Source organism: Carcharhinus amblyrhynchos, chromosome 30 (assembly GCF_965287045.1).
Source record: "Carcharhinus amblyrhynchos chromosome 30, sCarAmb.v2.hapA, whole genome shotgun sequence".
Taxonomy (NCBI): domain Eukaryota; kingdom Metazoa; phylum Chordata; class Chondrichthyes; order Carcharhiniformes; family Carcharhinidae; genus Carcharhinus; species Carcharhinus amblyrhynchos.
Window position 1 is genome coordinate 5,829,589 of NC_137353.1, and position 24,226 is coordinate 5,853,814.

The window sequence follows — 24,226 nt, forward strand, 5'->3', positions numbered from 1 at the left end:
ACTTACTCTAGGCAATGAGTCCCAGCGTTCTTTGTTCTTCATTTCTTCTTGTACCTCATGGATGCGTTTGAGAGAATCCAGACTTTCATCCAACAGGTATGTGGTGTCATTTATTAACATATTGATGTAACGGACAAATTGCTTTCCTGAACTATGAAAATAAAACACACTCAGTATAACTGTAGGACAAAGCAGACCACCAGAGTTGCAAGCTGCCAGAGTAAATCCAATCTAACAGGTTTTGTGAATGTAACCACAAATAATTGGCCATATGCTGTGACAGCTGGTGGTCAGTATGAATCCATGGTTCTCCCCCTCACTCTCCTACCTACCAACAAAACCAGGATTTTTTTCTGTTAATTAAATTGCATCGACTTACTTAAACTCTTCCATGAAGGTGCCTTGATGAGCCACGTTCTGCCAAAGGCTTTTAAAGATTGTGCTGATGTGGTAACGGATGGTGAATTTATCGTAGAATTCACTGGTTGCTCCAGTATGTTCAACATCTGAGAAACATATCAATAGTGCATTTTTGTTACTGCTTCGAAAATGCTGAAACCCAGCATCAGGCTTAAACGTCTTGAAGATATTGTCTATTCATGTTATCAGAGCCCTAAGGACCACCAATCGCTCCACTTTACTCAGGTATGTTAAAATGGCATAAGCAGTTATCTGAACTTCAAAGAAAAGATCAAGAATATTGGCTAAAATGTTGTGCTACCTTCCTGAGAGCAGAGCAGTTTTGAGATGATACAACTGGCTTCTCTACCTAGAGGAAATGCTGGCATGTGGCTTTTGTGTGAGGATGGATGTCCCTTTCAGCCAAACAGGCCCACAACAGCACCAGAATTCACAAAAAGTGGTCATGTGGTTGAGGTACTAGCAGTTAATCAACACGTGAGGAACTAGATCATGGTATGAGCCCATGTCTTCACGAGAGGAATCAAATTAACTTCCACAGTGGTTAGCACTGCCACCTCACAGTGTCAGGGACCTGCGTTCAATTCCACTGTTGGGCTGTGTGGAGTTTGTACATTTTCCCCATGTCTGTGCGGGTTTCCTCTGGGTGCTCCTGTTTTCTCCCACAGTCCAAAGTTGTGCAGCTTAGGTGAATTGGCCACGCAAAATATTGGGGGGTACAGGGATTGGGCAAGAGGGGGGGCCTGGCTAAGATACGCTCTGTTGAAGTTGGTGCAGGCATGATGGGCCAAATGGCCTCTTCTGCACTGTAGGAATTCTATAATTCTAACTCCTTCACGATGGGATCAGTCCTTTTGCTATCAAGCTGGAGTCCTCCATTAATTTTCCAGTACACAGTTATTAAACCTTTGGCATTGGCATCCAATTTCTCTTCACAAAGAAGCCTCAGGTCCGGCAATATATTTTAGTAATTTGGGGAGAAAATTAATCTTCTACTTGGAGTGAAATGCTGACTAACATGTTTATCTCCTGACCCAAGACTAATGGTTCTACCTCCCCAATAAACTAAGCAATGAGTATTTGCAGAACCACAAGGCTAAATGTTTTACTAAAGTATCTTAGAGCAGTCTCCAATATAACTCAAGAGCCTTTCTTAGCTCATTTATCCAGATAAATGAGGCACAGCATGGGTCACACAATGGTTAGCACTGCTGCCTCTCAGTGCCAGGGACCCGGGTTCAATTCCCGGCTTGGGTCACTGTCTGCGTGGAGTTTGCACGTTTTCCCCATACCTGCACGGATTTCTTCCGGGTGGTCCAGATTCCTCCCACGTTCGAACAGACGCCGGAGAGTGACAACTAAGGGAATTTCACAGTAGCTTCACTGCAGTGTTAATGCAAGCCTTACTTGTGACTAATAAACTAACTTTACAGGTCTGTCCAAAGTAACCCCTTTGCACATCTACAAAATAAGATTGTCATTTTGATAAGTCAATACAAATGGGGAAAACAGCATACCTGTGTAAAATTTCATTAACGCAGGCACCAGTTGTTTAGTAGCCAGTGGGTGATTCTCCATTATTTCATAGAATTTCTGTGTTCGAGGCTGAACTGCTGGATTTGTCACAAACATGACTTCCACCAGCTTGGCAATCAAGTAAGGATTTCGGATATAGTTCTGACTACAGATAAATACAACAAGGAAGGTGACAACTTCCTGAGTACAAGGCTCGTATAAAACCTGAGGGGAATATCTGCAGAAGAACAAACTGTAATTAATTGAAAGGAAAAGCTATCTCTTGTAAAAGCTGACTCTTATAAATGAGACAAAATAGCCAATGAACCATAATTTAGTAGTATTCTACAAGAGGTTCAACTTTAAACGTGCTCTTAGTACATGCCAAGCGTTAAATTTTAACCAAAAAAACTTCACCCTGCAGCACAAAGCAAGTTTCCAGAAAGTGCAACAGAGAATGGGACATGTATGCCATTGTTGTCCAGACACTTGTTTATCTGCATACACATTACATCAATAATGCAATTAAAACCCAATGGTTCAATGGGCAAATGTCAGTGCTATGTTGTATAGCAATTAGCCATACAAGATAGTTCCAGAAAGATCCCCACTTTGTGCTGAATTTGCCAGGGTGGCAACAAGCATGACAAATTACCCTGGGTTCTGTGGTTGGACTTGTAACCTGAAAGCGTTACAGTACACTATGAAGTTACATTAAGACTTCACAATAAATTGATCACACTTGTGTCAGTTCTGGTTACCACAACAAATATATATATTTTCAAACTGTTTTCTGTACTATATACAGTGCAATCATTTAATTATGATAACAGTTATATGAAGCAATATTTGGGGATGAATGCTCTTTCCTCACTAGCTTTGGGTTTTAAAAGGGCAGCATGGTCAAGTTGGGCTGTTTCCATGCTGTAAACCACAATGACTCATCACAGACTAAATGGATTATTCAGTAACAACATTTACTACCCATAGCTGAAATCGAGCACCTACCTATTCATAGGTAGGTGGGGGAAGCATGATTGAAATGCTTGGCTGCTAAAAATAGAACAGTGTGAGAATTGCCTTGTCCCTTGAAGATCACTGCTCTCGGACATCCTGTTGGCAAGCTGTGGTAATAGATAAGCCTCAGGGTCATTTAACAGACAGTTCCTCCTTGTGGTGAGGGAGCAGCCCAGGCTATCAAGATCCCAAAAAAACCAGTAGGAAATAAGTGGCTTTCCTACCATTTTGTGACAATGACGTTTACTAGGCCCAAGATTTTGACTTGTACAGAGAATCATATGAAGTTCAGTTGAGTGCAGAAACCAAATTCCTCCACAGCGATCGCGATTCTCCTTTAAGTTGACAAATCTTGTTGGAAAGAGAACTTGTTTTGACGAATGCACTGGTGACTCAGTCTCCCTACATACTAACCCCATATTACCATCTGTTGAAATTATATTTACTTACTGTACAATAAACAGCAAAAATTCAGCAATATCTTCTAAATAGAATTCAGGCAGTGCTGCAAACACTTTGGGGATCTCTGGCTGAAGGGGCAGTGCCATGCTGCAAAGAGAAAAAGAAAAGCATTCAGTACATCTGGTTATCAACAGATTTGATTTACTGGAATAAGAGTTTCTGGAGTTTCCATGACTATTAAAAGGACTGGTTCATTTGTTGAATTCATCGCTTATAATGGTGCAATTTTAGAGTATGTGAAAGTGAGATATGTGTGGCACAGCGAGTTAGACTATAGTCTACCTAGATTCAAATTCAAAGAATGAAAGCCACTACCCCTAGTTCTAACTGGAAATAAAGCTGGCCGTCTCAATCAAATTTTTAGTGGCCGTGAATCTACTAGAACGCAATACAAATTTGACAATAAACAGCAAGGGAAAAAGAATGGCTGGGGAATGTAGGAAACAGTTAACAAATTCCCACATCAATCTACTTAGAACTAAGAGTTTCGCGTTGCTACTTTGTGCAAACTGCTCTCCATACTCAGTTACTAGCATATATATAATTTTAAACCATCTTGGAAGAAATCTTTAAATAACGGAATTAAACTGTCTGCTGACAACAGTTAGTGCACTTTAAAAGCAATTTGCTGGTGTGACAGGCTTTGCAATGGTTTAAAGTAAAGGGATACAGATAACGCACATTTCCTGCTACTACACTTACAAATAAAATGAGTAAATTCAGTCTGAGTGGGAAAGAAAATTCAGCGAGTCCTCTTGTTCAAGACTGCAATTCAGAAACCCCTATTTCTTTGTGTATTAGGCTGAATCAAAAACCCTTCATCATTTAAACCCGTAAATGGGCACACCTGTATTCCAGAACAAGTCTACACCTTTGAAAAGTGATGGGAGAAAACAGGATAAACATTGGGATCAAGAATGATTATTGGTTTCTTCTTCTATTTGAAAACAACAAGCCTGCATTCAAGTTATTTGGAAAGAGGGTACACAGGAACAAATTATGTATCTTTCGTGAACTGAAATGAAGGGAATCACTTAGACAGAAAAATGATTGCAATTACTGTGAGGATCTTATGCACAAAGAGCAAAACACTTACTCTGGGTAGCGCGGATCAACCAGACGAAAGATCAATTGAATTAATGTGCCATAAAACTGGAGACACCTCCTTAACAGATTCTCATCTAGTAAGCCAGCATCAGCACATGCCTTGCTCCGCACCAATTTCTGAATGCAAAATAAAAAGCACATCCATACAGTGAACAAATACAAAATCCTCAAATTAAATGTCTTTTATCAGAAAACGGAATGTTTTTAAACACTTGAGTTAACACATACCTTATACGCTATAGATGCGGCTACATAACCTATTGCTGCCAAATTGTTATTTGCATGGGACCGACAGTTAATTATGGTCCAGTAATTCACTGGGTGGAACAGCATGGAAGAGCCACATAATCCTGATGGCCCAAAGAACAGAAACCAACATCGCTTAACAGAAGTCGTGCAAGAGTCAAAAGAATCTGGGTTTTGAATTTGGGTGTGCTTTTAACCTTCTGGTATTGTACGCAGTTCACATTTCAGCAATGTTCAGGCTATGATGTATGACAGGACATGTTAACTTTTGCACAAGACCGGAAAATGAAGCCCCACATTCCTCCTCCGCTGGGGTATAAAAGGATTCCAAAACACTGTTTGAAGAGGAGCAGGGGATTCGCCTAGTGTGTTGGCAAACATTTGTCTGTCCATTAATATTAGCTTAAAGTCACAGGTTATCTGATCATTTATCACACTGGGGCATAGCAAGATCCCAAAAACAAAAGGCTGGTGAATTTCCCTTACTTAATAACAGTGACTACACATCAAATGCACCGTTTTTACTGTGGAGCATTTTGGGAGTCCTGAGATTGCAGAAGATACTACATAAACTGCCAATCTTTCCTCATTTGGAGATAATCACATATTGGATATTTAAACAGTTACAGTAACTGAAGATTTCAAGTTTATGAATACAGACCAATGATGGTTCAAAATTTCCTTTTACACCAAAAATTAATGTTTCAAATTTTATTTATTTATTCATTTTTACAGTATGTGGGCATTGCTGGCTGGGTCAGCATTTATTGCCCACCCCTAACTGCCCTCCATTTCAGAGGCCATTTGTGAGTCAACCACATTGCTGGGGGATCTGAAGTCTCTTATAGGCCAGATCAGGTAAGGGCAGAAGACTTCCTTTCCTAAAGGACATTAGTGAACCAGATGAATTTTTACGACATAGTTTCATGGTCCAGATTTTTATTGAATTCAAAATTTCACCATCTGCCATGGTGGGATTCGAACCTAGGTCCCCAGTGCACTATCCTGGGCCTCTGGAATACTAGTCCAGTGATAAATCCACTGTGTCACTGTCTCGCCAACAACACGAACAGTAAAATGGGAATCTACTATTAAACCACTGAACTGTCAAATAATTTGACCCATGTAACTGAATTTAAATGGGCATATTTTATGTTTGGAAACAAAAGGCAGAATTCCAGTATGTATTGATTTCAGGTTTGATGCAGGTTGCATTTACATGGTCAAAATGCTGTCCTCATTACTGCACCATGGACAGAGATGCTTACATAGTCTTTATATGCAGATAAAGAGTTTTCAAGTCAATTTTAATGGCCCCCCAATCCCAAGTTTGTCTCTAACCTCAAACTGCAGGAGAAAATAATAAAAAGTTAGAGCCCAAGGACACAGCATAAATGTACATTGCCTTTTACAGAACTGCATTGAGATACAGCATTCCATAGCTCAATGCCACTTATGCTCAAAGACAACCAATAATTATTTTTACAAGGCACTACTTAAGGATCTCGTCACTGGAAGTTCCAGAAATTAAAATACATTTTATGGTCATTAAAAGAGTCAAAGCTATTTTAACTTCAAAAATCCAGTATGACTGGATTGAGCACCACAAAATGACAACTATTCATATGAAATGCTTTAAATATCAGATAATTTTTTAAAGTTTTAATGAAATATGCATTATTAATGTTAAATTGAATTTAACACGAAATGCCATCAATGGTACATTCTGTTAATAGTAAATTCCGTGCAGTGTATCCCTTTTTTTCAAAGTGTGGTCAATATTAATACCCTTCAAAGTGCCAATCCACCTAATCTGTGCATCTTTGGAACGTGGGAGGAAACGGAAGAAAACCCATGCAGATGCAGGGAAAATGTGCAAACTCCACACATCCAATGCCGTACTCGAACTTGTCCCTAGAGTGAGAGACAAAAGTGCTAACTATCATCGTGCCCCTAGTTATGACCCTTGATTTGTTGTCTGCTGATGCTTTGTACTAAGCAGTTTCTGTCAGTGGGAGTTTGCCATTATCTTCTACTGTCAAGGCAGGGTGAGGAGGGATATCCCAAATCTACTGCAGCTGGATCAGGCGTCAAATATGCGCTGTTGGTGTTATTCAAAACCACCAGGTTGCCATGTAGCCAACTAAGATAATCGGCCCCCATAGCTATGAAAATGCATGAATAGAGGGTAGATGGATGGTGCATCTGTCATCTCCTTCAGTGGAATTTAAAAGATAAGTAACACCATCATTTATGATAACTCTGAATCATTACCTGAAATGATTTTTTTATACACACCTTTAATTGAGTTTTGCATCGTTTCAACATTTCCCTGTGTCTGTTTGCCAAAGGGGAATCCTTCCACTGACTTTCAGTATTTTTCAGCTCCTCAACAGTCCTACAAAGTAATAAAAAAAATACAACTTAATCATATAGTGCATAAAAGGCCCTTTGGCCCATCAAGACATCACTGACATGCGAGAAAGATCCAAATCCCACCTAATCCTAAGTGAAAGAAAGTTCCTTTAAGTTTTCTGGATCAAAATATGGATTTCTAAGTACATTTATAACCTGTTTTATCATATTTATGGTTTTGGTTGCCTGCTACATGGGAACTGTGCTATATGATGTACTTCTGCTGACTTAAAACAAGTGCTAATAGACTGTATATTTCTCTACAAAGTTTTCTTGGAGGCCCATGAAAGACACTGCATAAATGCATATCTAAATTTACAATCATAGAATCATACAGCGCATAAGAGCCCCTTCAGCCCATCGAGTCTGCACCGACAGATGAGAAACATTTGAATTCCCACCTAATCCTATTTACCTGCATTTGGCCCATTGCCTTCAATGTTATGATACTTTTTAAAGGATGTGAGGTAACCTGCCTCTACCATCCTCACTGGCAGCACATTCCGGACTGAATTCCCTCTTACCTGTTGAGATCTCGAATAGCTCGTAGTCTCCTTATATACCGGCGGCAACTTGGCAAGATAGCAAGATGGTGCGCATGTAACGTCAGGAAAAAGCACTCTGTGGGGAACTTTGGCTCAGCAAACTTGGACTGATCATCTACTTAAATGGAAAAAAAAAGTGATCAGGCTATTGAGTTGGATGATCAGCTATGATTACAATGAATGGTGGAGCAGGCTCAAAGAGCCAAATGCCCTCCCACTGCTCCTACCTTCTATGTTTCTAAATCAATTATATATAAATTTAATAAAACTGTTTAGCTAAAAAGGAACACTTCTACAGTTGGGTAAAAATGAACACCTTACTAAGGCAAGACAGCTGCAGGAAAGATAGATGCACACCATTTCAGCAAATTTTTCTGTAATACTTCACATGTACTTACTGAGCTCAGAAAGCCAGCTTTTAATGTCCTCCATGGAAGCTTTCACGCGCGTCTCATCTGCGGGTATGTTGATGCGACATTTGGGATGGAAAATGTACATTGGGTCAACCGTTTCGAGCTTGATCTTCGTGCTCAGTTGCTGCAGCACCCACAGAAAATTCAACATGAACCCATCTGTTGATACCAGTCGGTCATCAGTCTGTAGAAATGAATTTTCACATTTAACAAAAAGCTCTACACACTGTTGAGTTTTGATTTCCATTTGTAGTTACGAAATCAGGCACTGTTCTTTGGCAAAACACTCCAAGGGTCATGAATGTAGCCCAATCCATCACGCAAACCAGCCTCCCATCCATTGGCTGCCTACATTTCCCGCTGCCTCAGCAAAGCAGCCAGCATAATCAAGGACTCCACGCATCCTGGACATTCTCTCTTCCACCTTCTTCCATCAGGAAAAAGATGCAAAAGCAACCACCTCAGGAACAGCTTTTACCCTGCTGCCATCAGACTTTTGAATGATCCTACCTCGCATTAAGTTGACCTTTCTCTATATCCTCGCTATGACTATAACACTACATTCAGTACCCTCTCCTTTCCTTCTCTATGAATCTTAAGTTTCATCTGTATCACGCTCAAGAAACAGTATTAGAGTACAGTGAAAAGTAAAACAAATCAAATCATTTCTAACAAGGCTTCCACTGATGTGAGCATCACTGGCAAGGTCAGTATTTATTGTTCATTCCCAATTACTATTCAGAAAACAATTTTAAAAATCTGCTTCAAATACTGCACTTCGACTTCAGAAAACTCAACATTGTTTGATATGCAAACCACAATATAAAATTGTCCCAACAAAGCCAACCACACAAAAACAAAATTGGGATTTGTAGATTCTCCTGCTATCATTTCAATCGAAAGGTCTGTGGAAATCCCAGGGAAACTACAATAGTTAGTCAAATCTCAGGCATCTAAAGAAAGAGACATCACAGCAGTAACACACTTACATCCACTGCTGAGAAAGAGACCTCACATCAACACGTCAATGAAGTAACAATGAGATAGCCATACAAGCGTCATGTCTACTTATCCTCCACTTACTTGCATTTGTGCCTTCTTCATGTTGCGGTTTACCACTGCCGCCATGTAATTTAAAGCTGACTCACGGGTCTCACCGTTCAGCAAAATATTGTGCAAAATTTTGAAGAGGTCAGTCTGTAAAAGAAGAAACCAGAGGATCATAAGCTGGAAGGTTGTCACCCACTCCACTCAGTAGTTCAAAAAAAATGCATGGGCAAAGGGCCTACTCACCATTAGTTTAAAACATCAGCAGAAAACCTAGATCCAAAGCTGTAGGTATATACTTTACTCAGAGGGTAGTAATGGCGTGGAATGCCCTGCCTACAGGAGTTGTGGACTCGCCAACTTTAAGGGCATTCAAATAGTCAGTGGATAGGCATATGGATAACATTGGAATAGCTTAGGTTAGAGGGTCATTAGATTGGTTCCACTGGTCGGCGCAACATCGAGGGCTGAAGGGCCTGTACTGTGCTGTAATGTTCTATGTTCTATATAGACTGCATACACAATTTAGTTTAGGAGGTACACCTGAAAGTACCCTTCTCACACCCAGCAACAGCTCATGACAAGATTGGAAGATATTGATTTACGGAACTGAAACTGTAGTCCTGGAGACATCATTAAATGTTAGTAAGCTTCAAATAATTGCCAGAATCAATCATTCTTTTGCTCCCAGTGCAACATTTAGAATAAGATAAACTTAACCATAGAATCTCTACAGTGCAGAGAGAAGCACTGTACGGGCAGCACAGTAGCAGAATGGTTAGCACTGCTGCTTCATAGCTCCAGGGGCTTGGGTTCGATTCTGGGCACTGTGTGTGGACTTTGCACATTCTTTCGTGTCTGTGTGGGTTTTCTCCGGGTGCTCCGGTTTCCTCCCACAGTCCAAAGATGTGCGGGTTAGGTAGATTGGCAATGCTGAAATTGCCCCTTAGTGTACTAGAATGCTCAGGTTAGAGGGATTAGCGGATAAAATGCGTAGGGATATGGGGGTAGGGCCTGGGTGGGATTGTGGTCGGTGCAGATTCGATGGGCCGAAGGGCCTCTTTCTGCACTGTAGGGTTCTACGATTCTATGAAGCCATCCAGCCCATCAAGTCTGCACCTAGAACAAAGAACAATATAGCACAGGAAACAGGCCCTTCAGCCCTCCAAGCCTGCCCCGCTCATGCTTCCAACTAGACTATCTGTTTGCATCCATCCATTCCCAGTCTGTTCATGTGGCTATCCAGACAAGTCTTAAACGATCCCAGCGTGTCCACCTCTACCACCTTGCTTGGCAAGAACCTACTTTCCAAAAGAGCATCCCACCAAGGCATATCTATTGCCCTACCCCCATAACCCTGCGCATTTACTATGGCCAATCCACCTAACAATATTTATACTGCAGGGTGAGGGAATCTTTCATTCCCTCACCCTGCAGTATAAATATCTCCTACTTTCCATGCCTTTTAGCTTTGACAAAGGGTCGTCTGGACTCAAAACATCAACTCTTTTCTCCGTACAGATGCTGCCTGGACCTGCTGAGATTTTCCAGCATTTTCTCTTTTGGTGTAAATACACTTAGTGCAATAACAGCTGCCTGTAGTTTAGTGGGCGCAGGCTGGTCTTACTCCATGTGCAATACACAACACTCAGAAGATCAGGCAGCATCTGTGGACAGGTCAGACCAAGGTAGCTGCTCTCCAAGGCAAGTGCAAAAGATTCCAAGAAGAATTGGGAAGCTATCCCCAGCAAACTGACCAATATTTATCCCTCAATCAACATCACAGTAGATAGATTAATTGGTCATTATCACATTGCTGCGCAAAAACTAGCTACCGCATTTCCTACACTGCACTTAAAATACTTCATCAGCTACAAAGTACTTTGAGGCATCCAGTGGCCGTGAAAAATGTTACGTAAATGCTAGCTTTTTAAAAACTATTGAACGATTTCACGTTGAAGCTTTGTGAGGAGCAAACCACATCTCACTATGAGTTCCTTGCTATTTTGTAGCCAAATTGTGACGCTTAAATCCATTCTTTTATGACCACAAAACTTGTTGTGTTATTAATTATCAATGCAATTTAATGGTGACATCTTGTGGCAGCACAAGAAAACAACATGGGACGATATAACGCCTAAGCAAAGGGAGAAAAATCAAGAATCATTTGCAACTATTATTGAACTGCGCTTTCAGTCCATCACTTACCCTGGCTGATTCCAGGTGATGCTGCAAGGACTGACTGACAACTCTAGTATTTTCAAGTGTAAGTGTAGGTCCAGAGAAATATTTCTCGACAACCCGGGTCTAAAGCAAGACAGGCATTTAATATTAAACAAAAAAGTGAACAGAGCTGAACATGTTTAGTTTAAAATTAGATCATGTTTTATGCTTCAAGAACTTTTTTTTTCCACATTTTTAAACTTCATTTGAACAGTACATCCATTATAAAATTTTACATTTATGAAAGCTGACAATTAAAAAGTCGGTCAGTCTATTAAAAATGATTTTCTTTAGGATTCAAAGAGGATGATTATTTGTCTTACTCCATAATGTTTTAGGCTAAAAATAAAGCAATACTATTTTGGGAAGGGGATGAACGGGATTTGGATCTACAAAGATTTAAAAGGCACAATTTATGGTTAACTTTTTCTCCCCTGAACACTGGTGAAGCTAAAGCCCAATCTGAAAATTTTAACAGAGACAGCACTTCCACCACCCCAAAAGGCAACTTCCTAAAGCTTGGGCTACAGCGTAATGAGGAAACAGGAGTCAGTTCATCAAAATTAAGCATGTCACCAGCACTTCAATGCTTCTTAACAGGGCACACTGAAAATATGTTTTGGTCACCCTATTATAGAAAGGATATTATTCAACTAGAAACAGTGCAGAAGAGATTTACTAGGATGCTACTGGGACTTGATAGTTTGAGCTATGAGAGGAGGCTGATAGACTGGGACTTTTTTCTCTGGAGCGTAGAAGGCCAAGGAATGATCTTAGAGGTCAATAAAATAATGAGGGGCACAGACCAGCTAAATAGTCAATATTTTTTCCCAAAGATAGGGGAGTCTATAACTAGAAGGCGTAGGTTTAAGGTGAGATGGGAGAGATACAAAAATGTCCAAAGGGGCAATTTTTTCAGAGGGTGGTAAGTGTTTGAAACAAGCTGCCAGAGGTAGCAGTAGAGGCAGGTATAATTTTGTCTTTTAAAAAGCATTTAGACAGTTACATGGGTAAGATGTGTGTAGAGGCATATGGGCCAAATACGGGTAATTCGGATTAGCATAGGGGTTTAAAAAAGGGTGGCATAGACAAGTTGGCCCAAAGGGCCTGTTCCCATGCTGTAAACCTCTGATTATGTAAGTATGCATTGCTTGTTGCTATGCCTCTCAGCACCATCCTAATTCATCTGTGCTTTGCACCTTGCTGGCCAATGATCTAGACTGAAATAGTCACAAGACTTGCACTTTTTCCCCCCTGAAAAGTTTTTTATTGAGACTTGAAGTGAGCTAGGGACATGATAAATCATTCAATTATAAAAACACTCACTTCATGAATTATAAAAGGAATGTTATACCAGTGGACAAAATTAACAGACAACATAAAAATAGGAGGTGCAGGCCCTTCGAGCCTTCCCTACCTTCAACATAATCATGGCTGATCCTCTATCTCAATGCCACGTTCCAGCGCTCTCCCCATATCCCTTGGCAACCTTAAAGTCTAGGAATCTACTTCCTTCTTAAATATATTGGCCTCTGCAGCCTTTTGTGGTAGAGAATTCCACAGATGCACCACCCTGAGTGAAGAGATCTCTTCAGCTCAGTTTTAAATGGCCTTCCCTGTATCCCGAGACTGATTCCTTGGTCTAGGACCCGCCCGCCGCGCCGCCCCCCCACATTCACAGAGAGAACTTGTTTAGTGATCTAAATGGGACACAACAGTATTTATTTATTAATAAGAATCAGTTCCATGTGCGGTTTTTCAGACAGATACAAGACAGAAGTTATTACATCTGTTACTCTTCAGTTCTTCCAGACAGCAGCTTCCTCCCACTGCATCTATTATCATGGTCAGTCACGTTGGTCCTTCTGAATTACTTTAGAGACACAAATGGGTAATTAAATATTGGATGGTACTTACATCATCCTCTGCAAACACAGACAGACTGAAGAAAGAGCCAAGAACTGAAAGCCTTTGCAACTCTCTGCCTGTGCCTTGGCTTAAAGGATCAGGCAAAAACAAAGGAAGTGAGATCACCTGGGAAGGCAAAGGAATTCACAGTTAAACAATGGATTCATTCTGTGAACATTCGCCATCAGTAAATGCAGTTCTATCCCCACCATGCTCCAACTTCCCCTCAATGACATGTTTCTGTCTCTCCCAAAATCATTGATTATTTGCTTCATTACAAGCTGCACAGTGACTGATTGCTACCAGCATCTTGCGTAGGATATCGCAACCAAGTCTAATCCCATTGTATCCGAAATCCACACTTGCCAGCTTCTGGTGGGGTTGCTGGATAACCATTAGAATGAGAACCTTAGGTGAAGGCACTCGTGAATTAGAATGGGAGGAAGATAATATCCAAAACACTGCTCTAGCTAAAACCAGTTATGAAGAGGAGATGCTGGTGTTGGACTGGGGTGGGCACAGTAAGAAATCTCAACACCAAGGAGAAATACTCCAAAAACTCATGAATACAAATAAACCTGTTGGACTTTAACCTGGAGTTGAGGCTTTCAACCCAGATCAGGGGTTGCATGGCAAGAGTTTATCAACATGAGAGTCAGCCACTCACTGTATAAACTCTTCAGGTCACCATGATAGCCAACGAATAAACTTAAAGCTTCAAATGAATTTATATATAAAAACAATACAGATAACCCATTTGCTGATCATAAACTATTACACAGGAAAGAATATTCTTCGTCCTTTTTATTTTTGATCAATTGTTGTATCTTCAAGAAACTATTTAACGTCAGTATCAATACAAAAAGAAATGAACCTCACCAAAGTACACACAGGATGCGTCTTCCCAAACTTAATTTCACACAATTCTTGTAATGCCTGAAATAAAGGAAGTGTTTTATTCAGTTTAACTAAAAGAAACCAATCAATCTTCACAGCATTGACTAAATTTAATTTGGTTTTGATAACTTAATTTTAGCCAAACTATATTGCTGCCTGTTGTTGTGTAGAAAGATTCTTCTAAAGTTAAATAATCCTGATGATCTGCTGAATTTATCATCAAGACAGCTTTATTTCAATATAGAGTAGCATACTAATGGAAGACATGTTGTGCTTTTTTCCTGAATTTTCAATACTTGTTCTGGCTTTACTTTACGAAGGCAATCAGTACCATCTTTATACACCCGCTTCCCAGCTCACATCCCCCGCAGCAAAACATATTTTGTTCGTGTCCAGCAGGTTTTAGTATTCTTTTCCAGTATGGGGGCATATTCTGAATTTCTTCCATAAAGATAATAAAGCCCTTATAATGGAAAAGGCCCTTCTACCCCCACTGTCTTCCAGTGCACATTCTTATTCAATTAAGTCCTGGCCTCAACCATACTTCTTGGCAAACTGATGAGAAAAGGGTGCACTCCCACAACCCAGGGCATAAAGGTGGCTTGTCGACGCTTAATCTAAAGTTCTCCTAGTGCAGTCATACAGTTAACTCACAGCTACTCAAAGCAAAGCATTTGTAAAAGCAAGAGATGGCTTTGGCCCAGTATTAGCAAGAAAGCAAAAAAGGTCTCTTTCCAAAATATCCAATGAATGCAATTATTGGATGGCATCATTTGCTATGGCTAATTCTCCAGTTGTGCAGAGAGCTGAATCCACGTCTTGCGGTTGCGGCAACCTGCATGATGCAAATTAACTTAATTCTCAATTGGTTTGGTTTCATGATTTGCACTTATGGGCTTAAACCAAACAAGGTGTTCACCTTTTTTTAACATGAATATCCAAAATAATATTGCTTATGAGAATGAGGTGCTTAAACAAGAACACTTGTTAAATTCAAAGAATTCGGAAGGAAATACCATGTTCACTTGTATCTCGTATTTTTGCATAATCGTAGGTCAGAATAACAGTAGTCACGACAGACCAGAGATTTTATACAAAAGGAAGGTTTAGCTTGTAGCACATGAACCACACTCAGCACCATCTTGAAAGAATTCACGTAATGAACTCTGAAAATAAATTAGTACCGCGAACATTTGGTCTAGAACATAGGAAACATTGCGTTTCCCCCCTCCTTACCACAAGTGGATACTTGAAGTTATCACCATCCAAAGAACATTCTTTCACAGCCAATGCTAGACCTTGTACAATTGGAATAAAGATCTGTTGGACAGAGGATGAAAATTTCAAACTCAGAACCTTATCGCAATTAATTTTTCCAAGTACCCAAAAAAGTGAAATTTTATGGCAAAACTTCATCTCAGAACTGTCCAAGAAATATATGGATATGAAAACACATAACATGGGAGAGTGTATATTATTCCCAATTGTCCAGACTGTAGCTTAGCCAACTGTGGTTAATGGTACTTCTGTTTATCTGTAAAGTGTAAATAAATATTTATGTGGCATTCCTAATCTTTTGTGTCCACATTTGCAATGGATTTAATTAAACAGAAATTGCAATTCCAATTCTTGGAGGGAGTGCAGGCTGGATTTACCAGAATCATGGAATCCTTACAGTGCAGGAGGCCATTTGGCCCATCAAGTCTGCACCACTTCTGACACAGCATCTTACCCAAAACCCATAACCCCACGTATTTATTCCACTCAGAATCCCTACAGAGCAGGAGGCCATTTAGCCTCCACCGACTACAATCCCACCCAGGCCCTCTCCCCGTAAGCCTACATATTTAGTCCGCTAACCCCCTGACACTAAAGAGCAATTTTATCATGGTCAATCAACCTAACCCACACATCTTTTGACTGTGGGAGGAAATTCACACAGACACAGGGAGAATGCACAAACCCCACAACGACCCGAAGCTGGAACTGAACCCAGGTTCTCTGGGGCTGTGAGGCAGCAGTGCTAACCACTGTGCCACATTCATCCCCCTAACCTACACATTCTGGGCCACTAAGGGACAATTTAGCACGGCCAATCCACCTATCCCACACATCTTTGGACTGTGGGAGGAAACCACAGCACCCAGAGGAAAACCTGGGATAAAGTGCAAACTCCACAGTCACCCAGGGCTAGAATCAAACCCAATCCTTGCGCTGAGGCAGCATATCGCAAGAGGATCAAAACTGTTCACAGTATTCCAAGTGTGGTCTAACTAGTGCCTTATATAGTTTCAGTAAGACTTCCCAATTTTTATACTTCATTTCCTTTGAAGTAAAGGAAATAAGCAAATTCTACTTGTCTGCCCAGTTACCAGCTGAAGTTGCATGCTAGCTTTAGTGATTCATGCATGAGGGCCCCCAAATCTCTGTGCTGCAGCTTTCTCCATTTAAATATTCAGCTCCTTTATTCTTCGTAGCAAAGTGCATAACTTCACGTTTTCCTACATTATATTTCATCTGCCAAGATTTTGCCATGCACTTTACCTGTCCATATCTCTGTAGACTCTGCACCTCCTCACTACTTGCCATCCCACCAATTTTTGAGTCATCTGCAAACTCAGCAATAGTACATTCACTTCCCTCACCCAAGTCATCAATATATTTTGTAAATAACTGTGGTCCCAACATTGATCCCTGAGGCACTCCACTAGTTAGAGGCTGTCATCCTGAAAACATCCCTCTTATTCCAACTCTGCCTTTTATCAGTTAGCCAAGCCTTTATCCATGCTAATATACTGCCCCCAACCTCATGGGCTTTTATCATAAGTAGCCTTTCATGCAGTATCCTCTTGGAAATCCAAGTACGTTACATCAATTGGTTCCCCTTTATCTATTCTGCTTGTTACCACCTCCTAGAATTCTAATAAGTTTGTCAGGCATGATTTTCCCCTTAATGAAGCCATGTTAAATTTGTCCAATTGTCTTATGCATTTCTAAATGCTCTGCTACGGACTCTAACATTTTTCCAATGACAGAAATTAAGTTAATTGAGCTATAGTTACTTTTTTTAAAAAAATCTCCTGCCCTTCCTGTCTTTGGACTCAAACTCACACCAGTGAGCCAAAGCTCACATTTTTAATAAGACATGGCTGAATGAATCCAGAAATATCTTCAAAACTTCTCACCTGTTTGAATACCTCCGTGTCCTGGTGAGTCATTCTAACCAGCTCTTGAATGAAGCCATAAGGAAGATTCCGACACAACATATATGGTACTAGCAATGACTGCTGCAATAATGACCTGTGCAATATAAATATATTTTTTTGTTTCGTTGCAATGGTGCAATTCCAAGACAGTTCACTTGTGGCCGCCCAGATTGACAATTAGCCGAGAGATGTTCCCTGGTAACAACAGCTCGTTTAAAATGTTAATGATAGCCTGAAAGATGTCTGCAATGTTGTATTTTAACTTTCAGTGAAAGATGAATATTTGCATTATTTCACCTTCAGAAGGAACCTGGTCTTTAAAACAGTACTGCAATACCAGCTTATCAAGGACTGTCCAAATCTGAACACGCAAAAAAGGACATGCACTACATTAAAAATATTGCTTTTATTCTTTCACAGCTTGTGGGCATCACTAGCTAGGCCAGCATTGGTTGCCTATCTCAAGGGGGCAGTGGATAATCATTATCTTGAAACACTGCAGTGCAAGTGGAGTAAGGATATCCACACTGCTATTACAGAGGGTGTTCCAGGATTTTGACCCAGCAACAGTAAAGGTGTAGCGATGTATTCCCAAGTCAGGATAGTGTGGAGCTTGGAGGGGAACTTGCAGGTGGTGTTCCTTTACATCTGCTGTCTTTGCCTTTCTGGTGATAGAGGTTGAGGGTTTGGGAGATGCTAATGAAAGAGCCCTGGCATGTTGCTGCAGTGCACCCTTCAAATTACACATACTGCTTACCACTGTGCATCAGTGAAGGGAATGAACGTTTGATGGTGGTAGATAGGATGCCATTCAAGCAGGCTGCTTTATCCTGGATGGTACCAGGTTTCTTGACTGTTGTTGGAGCTGCACTCATGCAGATAAGAGGGGAGTGTTCCATCACACTCCTGGCTTGTGTTGTGACATGTTACATGCATTCACGCAAAGCAAAACAATCCAAAAGACGTTAGGTATTTTCCTTGGGCTTCTCCCTGTCGTAAATATTTCAAAATGGACACCTCCACATTTTATGGACTGCTTCAAGGTCTTTATGGATAATTGTGTTATGCAGAGCTTCACTGACACCTCTTTCCATTGATCTATACATAAATTAAATTGGTAACTTAATCCGCTATAAAGTCAATTTAGCCTCGGATATTTCTGCCTTGTGAAGACACAATGGAAATCCTATTCAACTTGCTGTCTGTAATATGACTGTTAAATAGACAAGGAATGGAAAATGCAGTTTCCAGATTTACTGAGCCAGTGTCAATACAGATACATTAGATCCTTGCATTTGACAATGGAGTTGAGACAAGAAGGGCAGCGAGATGGCGACTGGAAGAAATATACAGTGGCTGAGAAAGGTCTTCCATTGTCATTATCCTTCAACATGCTCCTGGAGTAGTGCAAAAATTTGGTCATGGGAGGGGTGAGGAAATATTATGATCAATTCAGACAACAAGGCAAACTGTCCACCACAAGTGTTGGTCTGTGGGCGTCATGTGGCAAGGATAAGAGGGTAAACTTGGATTGTCTCAAGATGCCCTCTGAGCCCAGCTAGTACTGGCACTGTCAAAGGGCCAATGCCTAGAGGGCATCCCCCATCCCTCCCAGCACCCGACCCTCTGGGGAGCCCCGATTTGTCCCCCCCACCCCATTCAAACGGGGTCAGCCCACTAGCTCCCAAGTGGGCATCTACTGTAAACCCCACTGTGCCTGCTAATTACATTCAAATTATATTTAAAATTTCCCCCTCCATGTATAATGCAGCTCGGCACCTATTTCTGGCATGGGCCTAACGGTGCCAGAAATCTGGTGCTGGGATGCGCGCTCAGGACCAGATGCCCAGCGCGAGTTCTGCAGATTAGGCGTCGTTTAAATCTCCTGGCATGCCACGCTGATTTTTTAGTGCAGCAGAATGGGAGAATTGCCTCTTTTTTCCTCCCCCCCTCTCGAATAACACAGAAACCCTCCTAACTTGTACATCTTTGGACACTAAGGGGCAATTTAGCATAGCCAATCCACCTAATCTGCACATCTGTGCTGTGGGAAGAAACTGGAGGACCCAGAGGAAAGCCACGCAGACATGGGGGTGGGGGGGAGAGAGAGAGAGAGAGAGAGAGAGAGAGAGAGAGAGAGAGAGAGAGAGAGAGAGAGAGAGAGAGAATATGTACAAATTCCAGATGGTCACACAAGGCCAGAATTGAACTTGGTTCCGTGGCTCTGTGAGGCAGCAGTGCTAACCACTGTGCCTCCATGCTACCTTTGGTAACGGTGAATCAAAAGGCTTGTGTGAGAAGGAAAAAAAAAATCGACCACTAACACATTTGAAAATCTTTTAAAGCTAATGAACAGATACATAACTGAAATATATTTTAGTCCTGATATGAAACATTTAAGGCTATGGGCCAAGTGCTGTTGAGTGGGATTAGGTGGGCTGGTCAGGGCATTTCATGTGTCGGTGCAGACTCGATAGGCCAAAGGGCCTCTTCTGCACAGTAGTATTCTGAGATTCTGCAAATTCTGGAGGAGAGAGAATTTATATTGGTTGTGTTCTAATTGATTGGTCTCCTCCATTAATATGATGCAATTAAACTAAAAGCTGCAGCCTGTAGACTCAGCTGTTATTTACAAGATTCCACAAAATTACATTGAAACTATAATTGGTTTCAAATCACTGTCAAAATACCTAAACCCAAGGGTATAAGAAAATCAATACACATGACTCCAGTAGAAGTAGGATGTTGATTAGAAGCCAACTTTTGTTTTTGAAACAAATTTTTCATTTCCTAGTCTGGAAAGGCAAGAACGTAACCAACAGCAAATTGGATTTGTCAAATACTGGCTTTAAGGTTTGTCTTTCCCTGTTCCAATGGAAAGATTAGCGATCCAGTCTGTTCTGTTTAATGTTGAGATTTGAACCAGCAAGTGCAATAGTGGAAAAGCAAACAGTTTCATTGCTGTTCAACCAAAGATTTTAATTGCGTTTTATCATGAAAGCTTAAAAAGTTAAAACCAGGAAAGAGATGAAAATCGGGTTAAATCAGCAGAGAATGTTTTGATTTGGTGTTGATGTTCCTCTCAAAAATTCCTTGAATCAGTAAGTAAACTGAATTACACTTACATTTTAACAAATAAACTAACCTTGGCTGTGTGAGGGCCCCCTGCAATACAAGAGCTGTATGGGAGATACACTGAGATCGGATGTTGCTGAGCAGCTGACTAACAGATGGTTGACTGCACATCTGAAAACATTCGAGACATTTTTGGTTACACTTAACATTCTGTGGTCGTTCAGCATTCACAGTAACATTTCAAAGGTAGCATAAAATATTCTCTAAAGATGACTGAGATACAAGAACTCCCTCCCTTCAGGGTAAAGTTCACCCTTCTTGCCCCAACACTTAAATAGTATGCTCATCATCCCTTTAGTTATTCTGTTAGCAGATTAACTGAGCAGTTAATTTCTCGTTAGTTTCAGTCAGTTGTATTCAATATCGTGGTTTTACAGATTTATATTTTAAAGGGGTGGGGGGGGAGACACTGCCTTCCACCTCAAAACATCACATGGCATTGTGCAACTTCACCACATTTCTATCCAAATATGAAATGGCGACATGCTGGACACTGTCAACATGTTTACTGATTTGAAATATTTTTAGCAACCAGTTGCCCTTTGAAGTCACTTGCAGTGTTCCAGCGCTTGAAGTATCGACTGCCATCAGCAGTACATTGAAATGGAAGTATGCAAGTATCGCGGTGACACTATGACCAAATAGTACACAAATATAAACACCTTTTTAAAAATGGCTTTTCCTGATCTTGGTACATCTGACAGGTTTACCATGTGTATACTGCCGGCGAGGCCCAAACACCAAACTGGAAATGTTGGTTTTAGAACTTGGCACAGTATAAGAACAACTTCAGCTGACAAAATGCAACATGTCTCCTGGCCTCTCCCTTAAGTAACTGCAACTTTGTTCCCAAACATAGTTTGATCCGCAACTTGGGTTTACTGCGTAACTAGGCTAAAGAATCAATCACTCTTCTCTGAAGATGATGAGCAAGAGACTGAAAAACTGATGTGACTGGACTGAGTATGTTTAGTTTAAATTTGTCACTAACACTAACATTGCACTAACATGGCAATGAAGTTACTGTAAAAACCCCCAGTTACCACAATCCGGCACCTGTTCGGGTACACTGATGGAGAATTTAGCATGGCTAACATGCACAAGCAGCATGTCTTTCAGAAGACAGGGAGGAAACTTACGCAGACACGGAGAACGTGCAAACTCTGCAGTGACCCAAGCCAGGAATCGAACCTGGGTCCCTGAGGGAGCAGTGCTAATCACTGTGCCAGCCCTCTGTTAACTAGATATATTGTTTTGAACAAATGAATGGATGTCAATAATAAACCAGCCAATTGTGAAAACAATGCAGTCTGAAAAAAAATTCAGTCTGAAATTTTAAACAGCTTTGCAGTTTGTGTGTATTTTCTTGGAATATTTTTGGAAAAATGTTTGTCAATTTAATCAGGAGTAGCTCAATTTCAGTCAACATTTCCACTAGCTGTTTTGAGCAGTTTTGCTCCCGCTCCAAACGAATGCATTGGCCTATGGTTCCATTAATTAAAGTAATACATTAATTAGATCAGCCTTACTGATTCAGAAGCTTCAATAATTTCACATGAACTGCTTTCAGATTACATAAGACCTATATCAGTTCTACTTGCTCCAGACTCTTTCAATCTAGCTGCAGAAACAAAAGGTACATCTGCAATGGAGTTTTAGGGTTGACGGCAGCATATGCTTTGGTCAGGCCTACTCTGGTGATAAATCTTAATGAGCCCAGTAAGTTTATTTTTGGGTTGCTGCCAGTAGCGAGACACTCATCTGCTGGTTCTAACATGGCTGTCACATAACATAAATGCAGCTTTACGAGAGAATACATAACTTCAGTTTCCTCACCCCCACCTCCGCCACACAAAAACGGATGAATGAAAAGACTCCCCATCAAACAGGGAGGTTATTTTATCAAGGAAATGGATAAATATTTGAGTTGGGTACTGAACCAGAGGAACAAAACAAAAGGACATCAAATGTGTCATGATCCACAAATTGTATGGTATTCCTACAGGAAAGGAGGGGAAAAAGAAATTACTTGTTTGATGTGATCAGCAGGTCAGGATTGCACAATGGAGATGCAATTACGGATGAGCATTTAGATTTGGCTCAATTATCTTTTGAGTATGGATGTAAAATTCCTCAGCAGATTAATTGGTTAGGATAGAATCCATTACGAGATAGATTCCACATGGTCTGTAAATGGAGTAAGCTTGATATGCTAAACAGCCTCACTTCATGCTTTACATTCTTATCATCAAAATAACTGAGTATTGGTGCTAGCTGGATGCCAAGATCACAAATTAATTTTTTGCTAGACTGATTTTTAAAAAACTTTTATTATTTTACCTTTGGAGCTTTTCTCTCTTCTATTCCAACTCTGTCAAAGCACTCTATGAGGTAGTTCAACATCTCTGTCTCCTTACAAGCTTCAATTGTAAAACGATCACTGCCGGACTCCGTGCAAGCGCCAAGCATGCCCAAACTGTGATGGGGCAACGGGGAATGGAAAATAAATAAATATCAAGCATTTCTAAGCAATAAGTATGGCACACATGGTGCTGGGAGCATTCATTCATGCCTTGTGTATAACAGTATGGATAATATTAAACAGTCAATGTTGAATATTTACCTCATGTAATAGGTTTTATCTGTACTTGGTGCAAATAATTACAAGTTACAATTAGCTGTCATTATCAAAATGGTGCTCATTACAGCTTTGGATTAGAGCCTTGAATAAGCTACAATAAAGCAACTGACTTATGAAATGTTCATTCATATGCTAAGCAACTGTTGCCATTTAAAAAGGAGGACAACTAGAGTGAAACAGTCCGAAGTCCAGTCAGCAAAGATTCCACACTTATTTACTTGAATAAGCTTCATTTTTGTCCTGGAATGAAATGGCAAAGATATGTTTCCAACATTCTCAGATCAATTTACACTCCTATCTACCAATTCACAAAATAAAAAGCACAGAGTTGGCTTGTAAGAAAAAGGGAGAAAGAAGAACCATTGTGAGAAAGGGGAAGACAATAATTTTTTGGTTTCTGTAGCAAAAGAACTTAAGATACCTCCTGATCACATGAAAAACACTTTATAAGCCAGTCAAATCACCTTTCAGAAACAGCATATGGACATACATGTCAGTAGCAGTGAGGTTTTCTGGATCAAATTATATAATTTCCTTGAAGAAATAAAGTTAGTGAACATGCATTAATCCAGTTATACAAGGTCACACTTTTCAACGCATGCTGTCCAAAGGACAATACCTAAATAGCAAAGGTTAACAGAAATAATAAATAGGCTTCGCCCTACAGAAACACGACAGATTTCTCAGCCAAGCTAGTTTCTCAGCCAAACTCAGTTATTTTAGAATCACCACTTTAAAATAATTAACATCCATACCAATTTGCAGTGTCTGAAGAATACGAAACAAGATCAAGCATACCTGAGTCTAAAACAAGCTTGAAAGTCAAATTTTAATTCACTGAAATTCATCTCACATGTTGAATAAAGACACTTCTCATCCAAGATTAGACAGCAGCATGTCTTTAACTTCAGAACAACACAATATCATCTACATCAATGTCACAAATGCCTCAAATTGGTCAATTAGTACCAAGTTGGGAGCAAATCCGGACTAACATGAATGGATCAACCATGCTACACGCAGGATCCT

The 24,226-nt window shown here is 40.4% G+C and overlaps 1 protein-coding gene across 2 annotated transcripts in view; it reads right to left on the bottom strand.

Moving 5' to 3' along the window:
* ube4b (ubiquitination factor E4B, UFD2 homolog (S. cerevisiae)) overlaps positions 1-24,226 on the bottom strand; it is an 80,241-nt gene that overhangs the window by 14,069 nt on the left and 41,946 nt on the right. For both annotated transcript variants that reach the window (XM_080215472.1, XM_080215471.1), the window contains 16 exons: positions 22,897-23,032; positions 20,567-20,667; positions 17,401-17,515; positions 15,452-15,535; positions 14,198-14,254; positions 13,328-13,444; positions 11,396-11,494; positions 9,224-9,337; positions 8,126-8,324; positions 7,707-7,842; positions 7,066-7,165; positions 4,511-4,638; positions 3,403-3,501; positions 1,938-2,173; positions 380-506; positions 7-151 (listed from right to left, as the gene is read on the bottom strand). In XM_080215472.1, the coding sequence (XP_080071598.1) occupies positions 7-151; positions 380-506; positions 1,938-2,173; positions 3,403-3,501; positions 4,511-4,638; positions 7,066-7,165; positions 7,707-7,842; positions 8,126-8,324; positions 9,224-9,337; positions 11,396-11,494; positions 13,328-13,444; positions 14,198-14,254; positions 15,452-15,535; positions 17,401-17,515; positions 20,567-20,667; positions 22,897-23,032 (1,993 nt within the window). The remainder of the gene's footprint in view (positions 1-6; positions 152-379; positions 507-1,937; positions 2,174-3,402; positions 3,502-4,510; positions 4,639-7,065; positions 7,166-7,706; positions 7,843-8,125; positions 8,325-9,223; positions 9,338-11,395; positions 11,495-13,327; positions 13,445-14,197; positions 14,255-15,451; positions 15,536-17,400; positions 17,516-20,566; positions 20,668-22,896; positions 23,033-24,226) is intronic.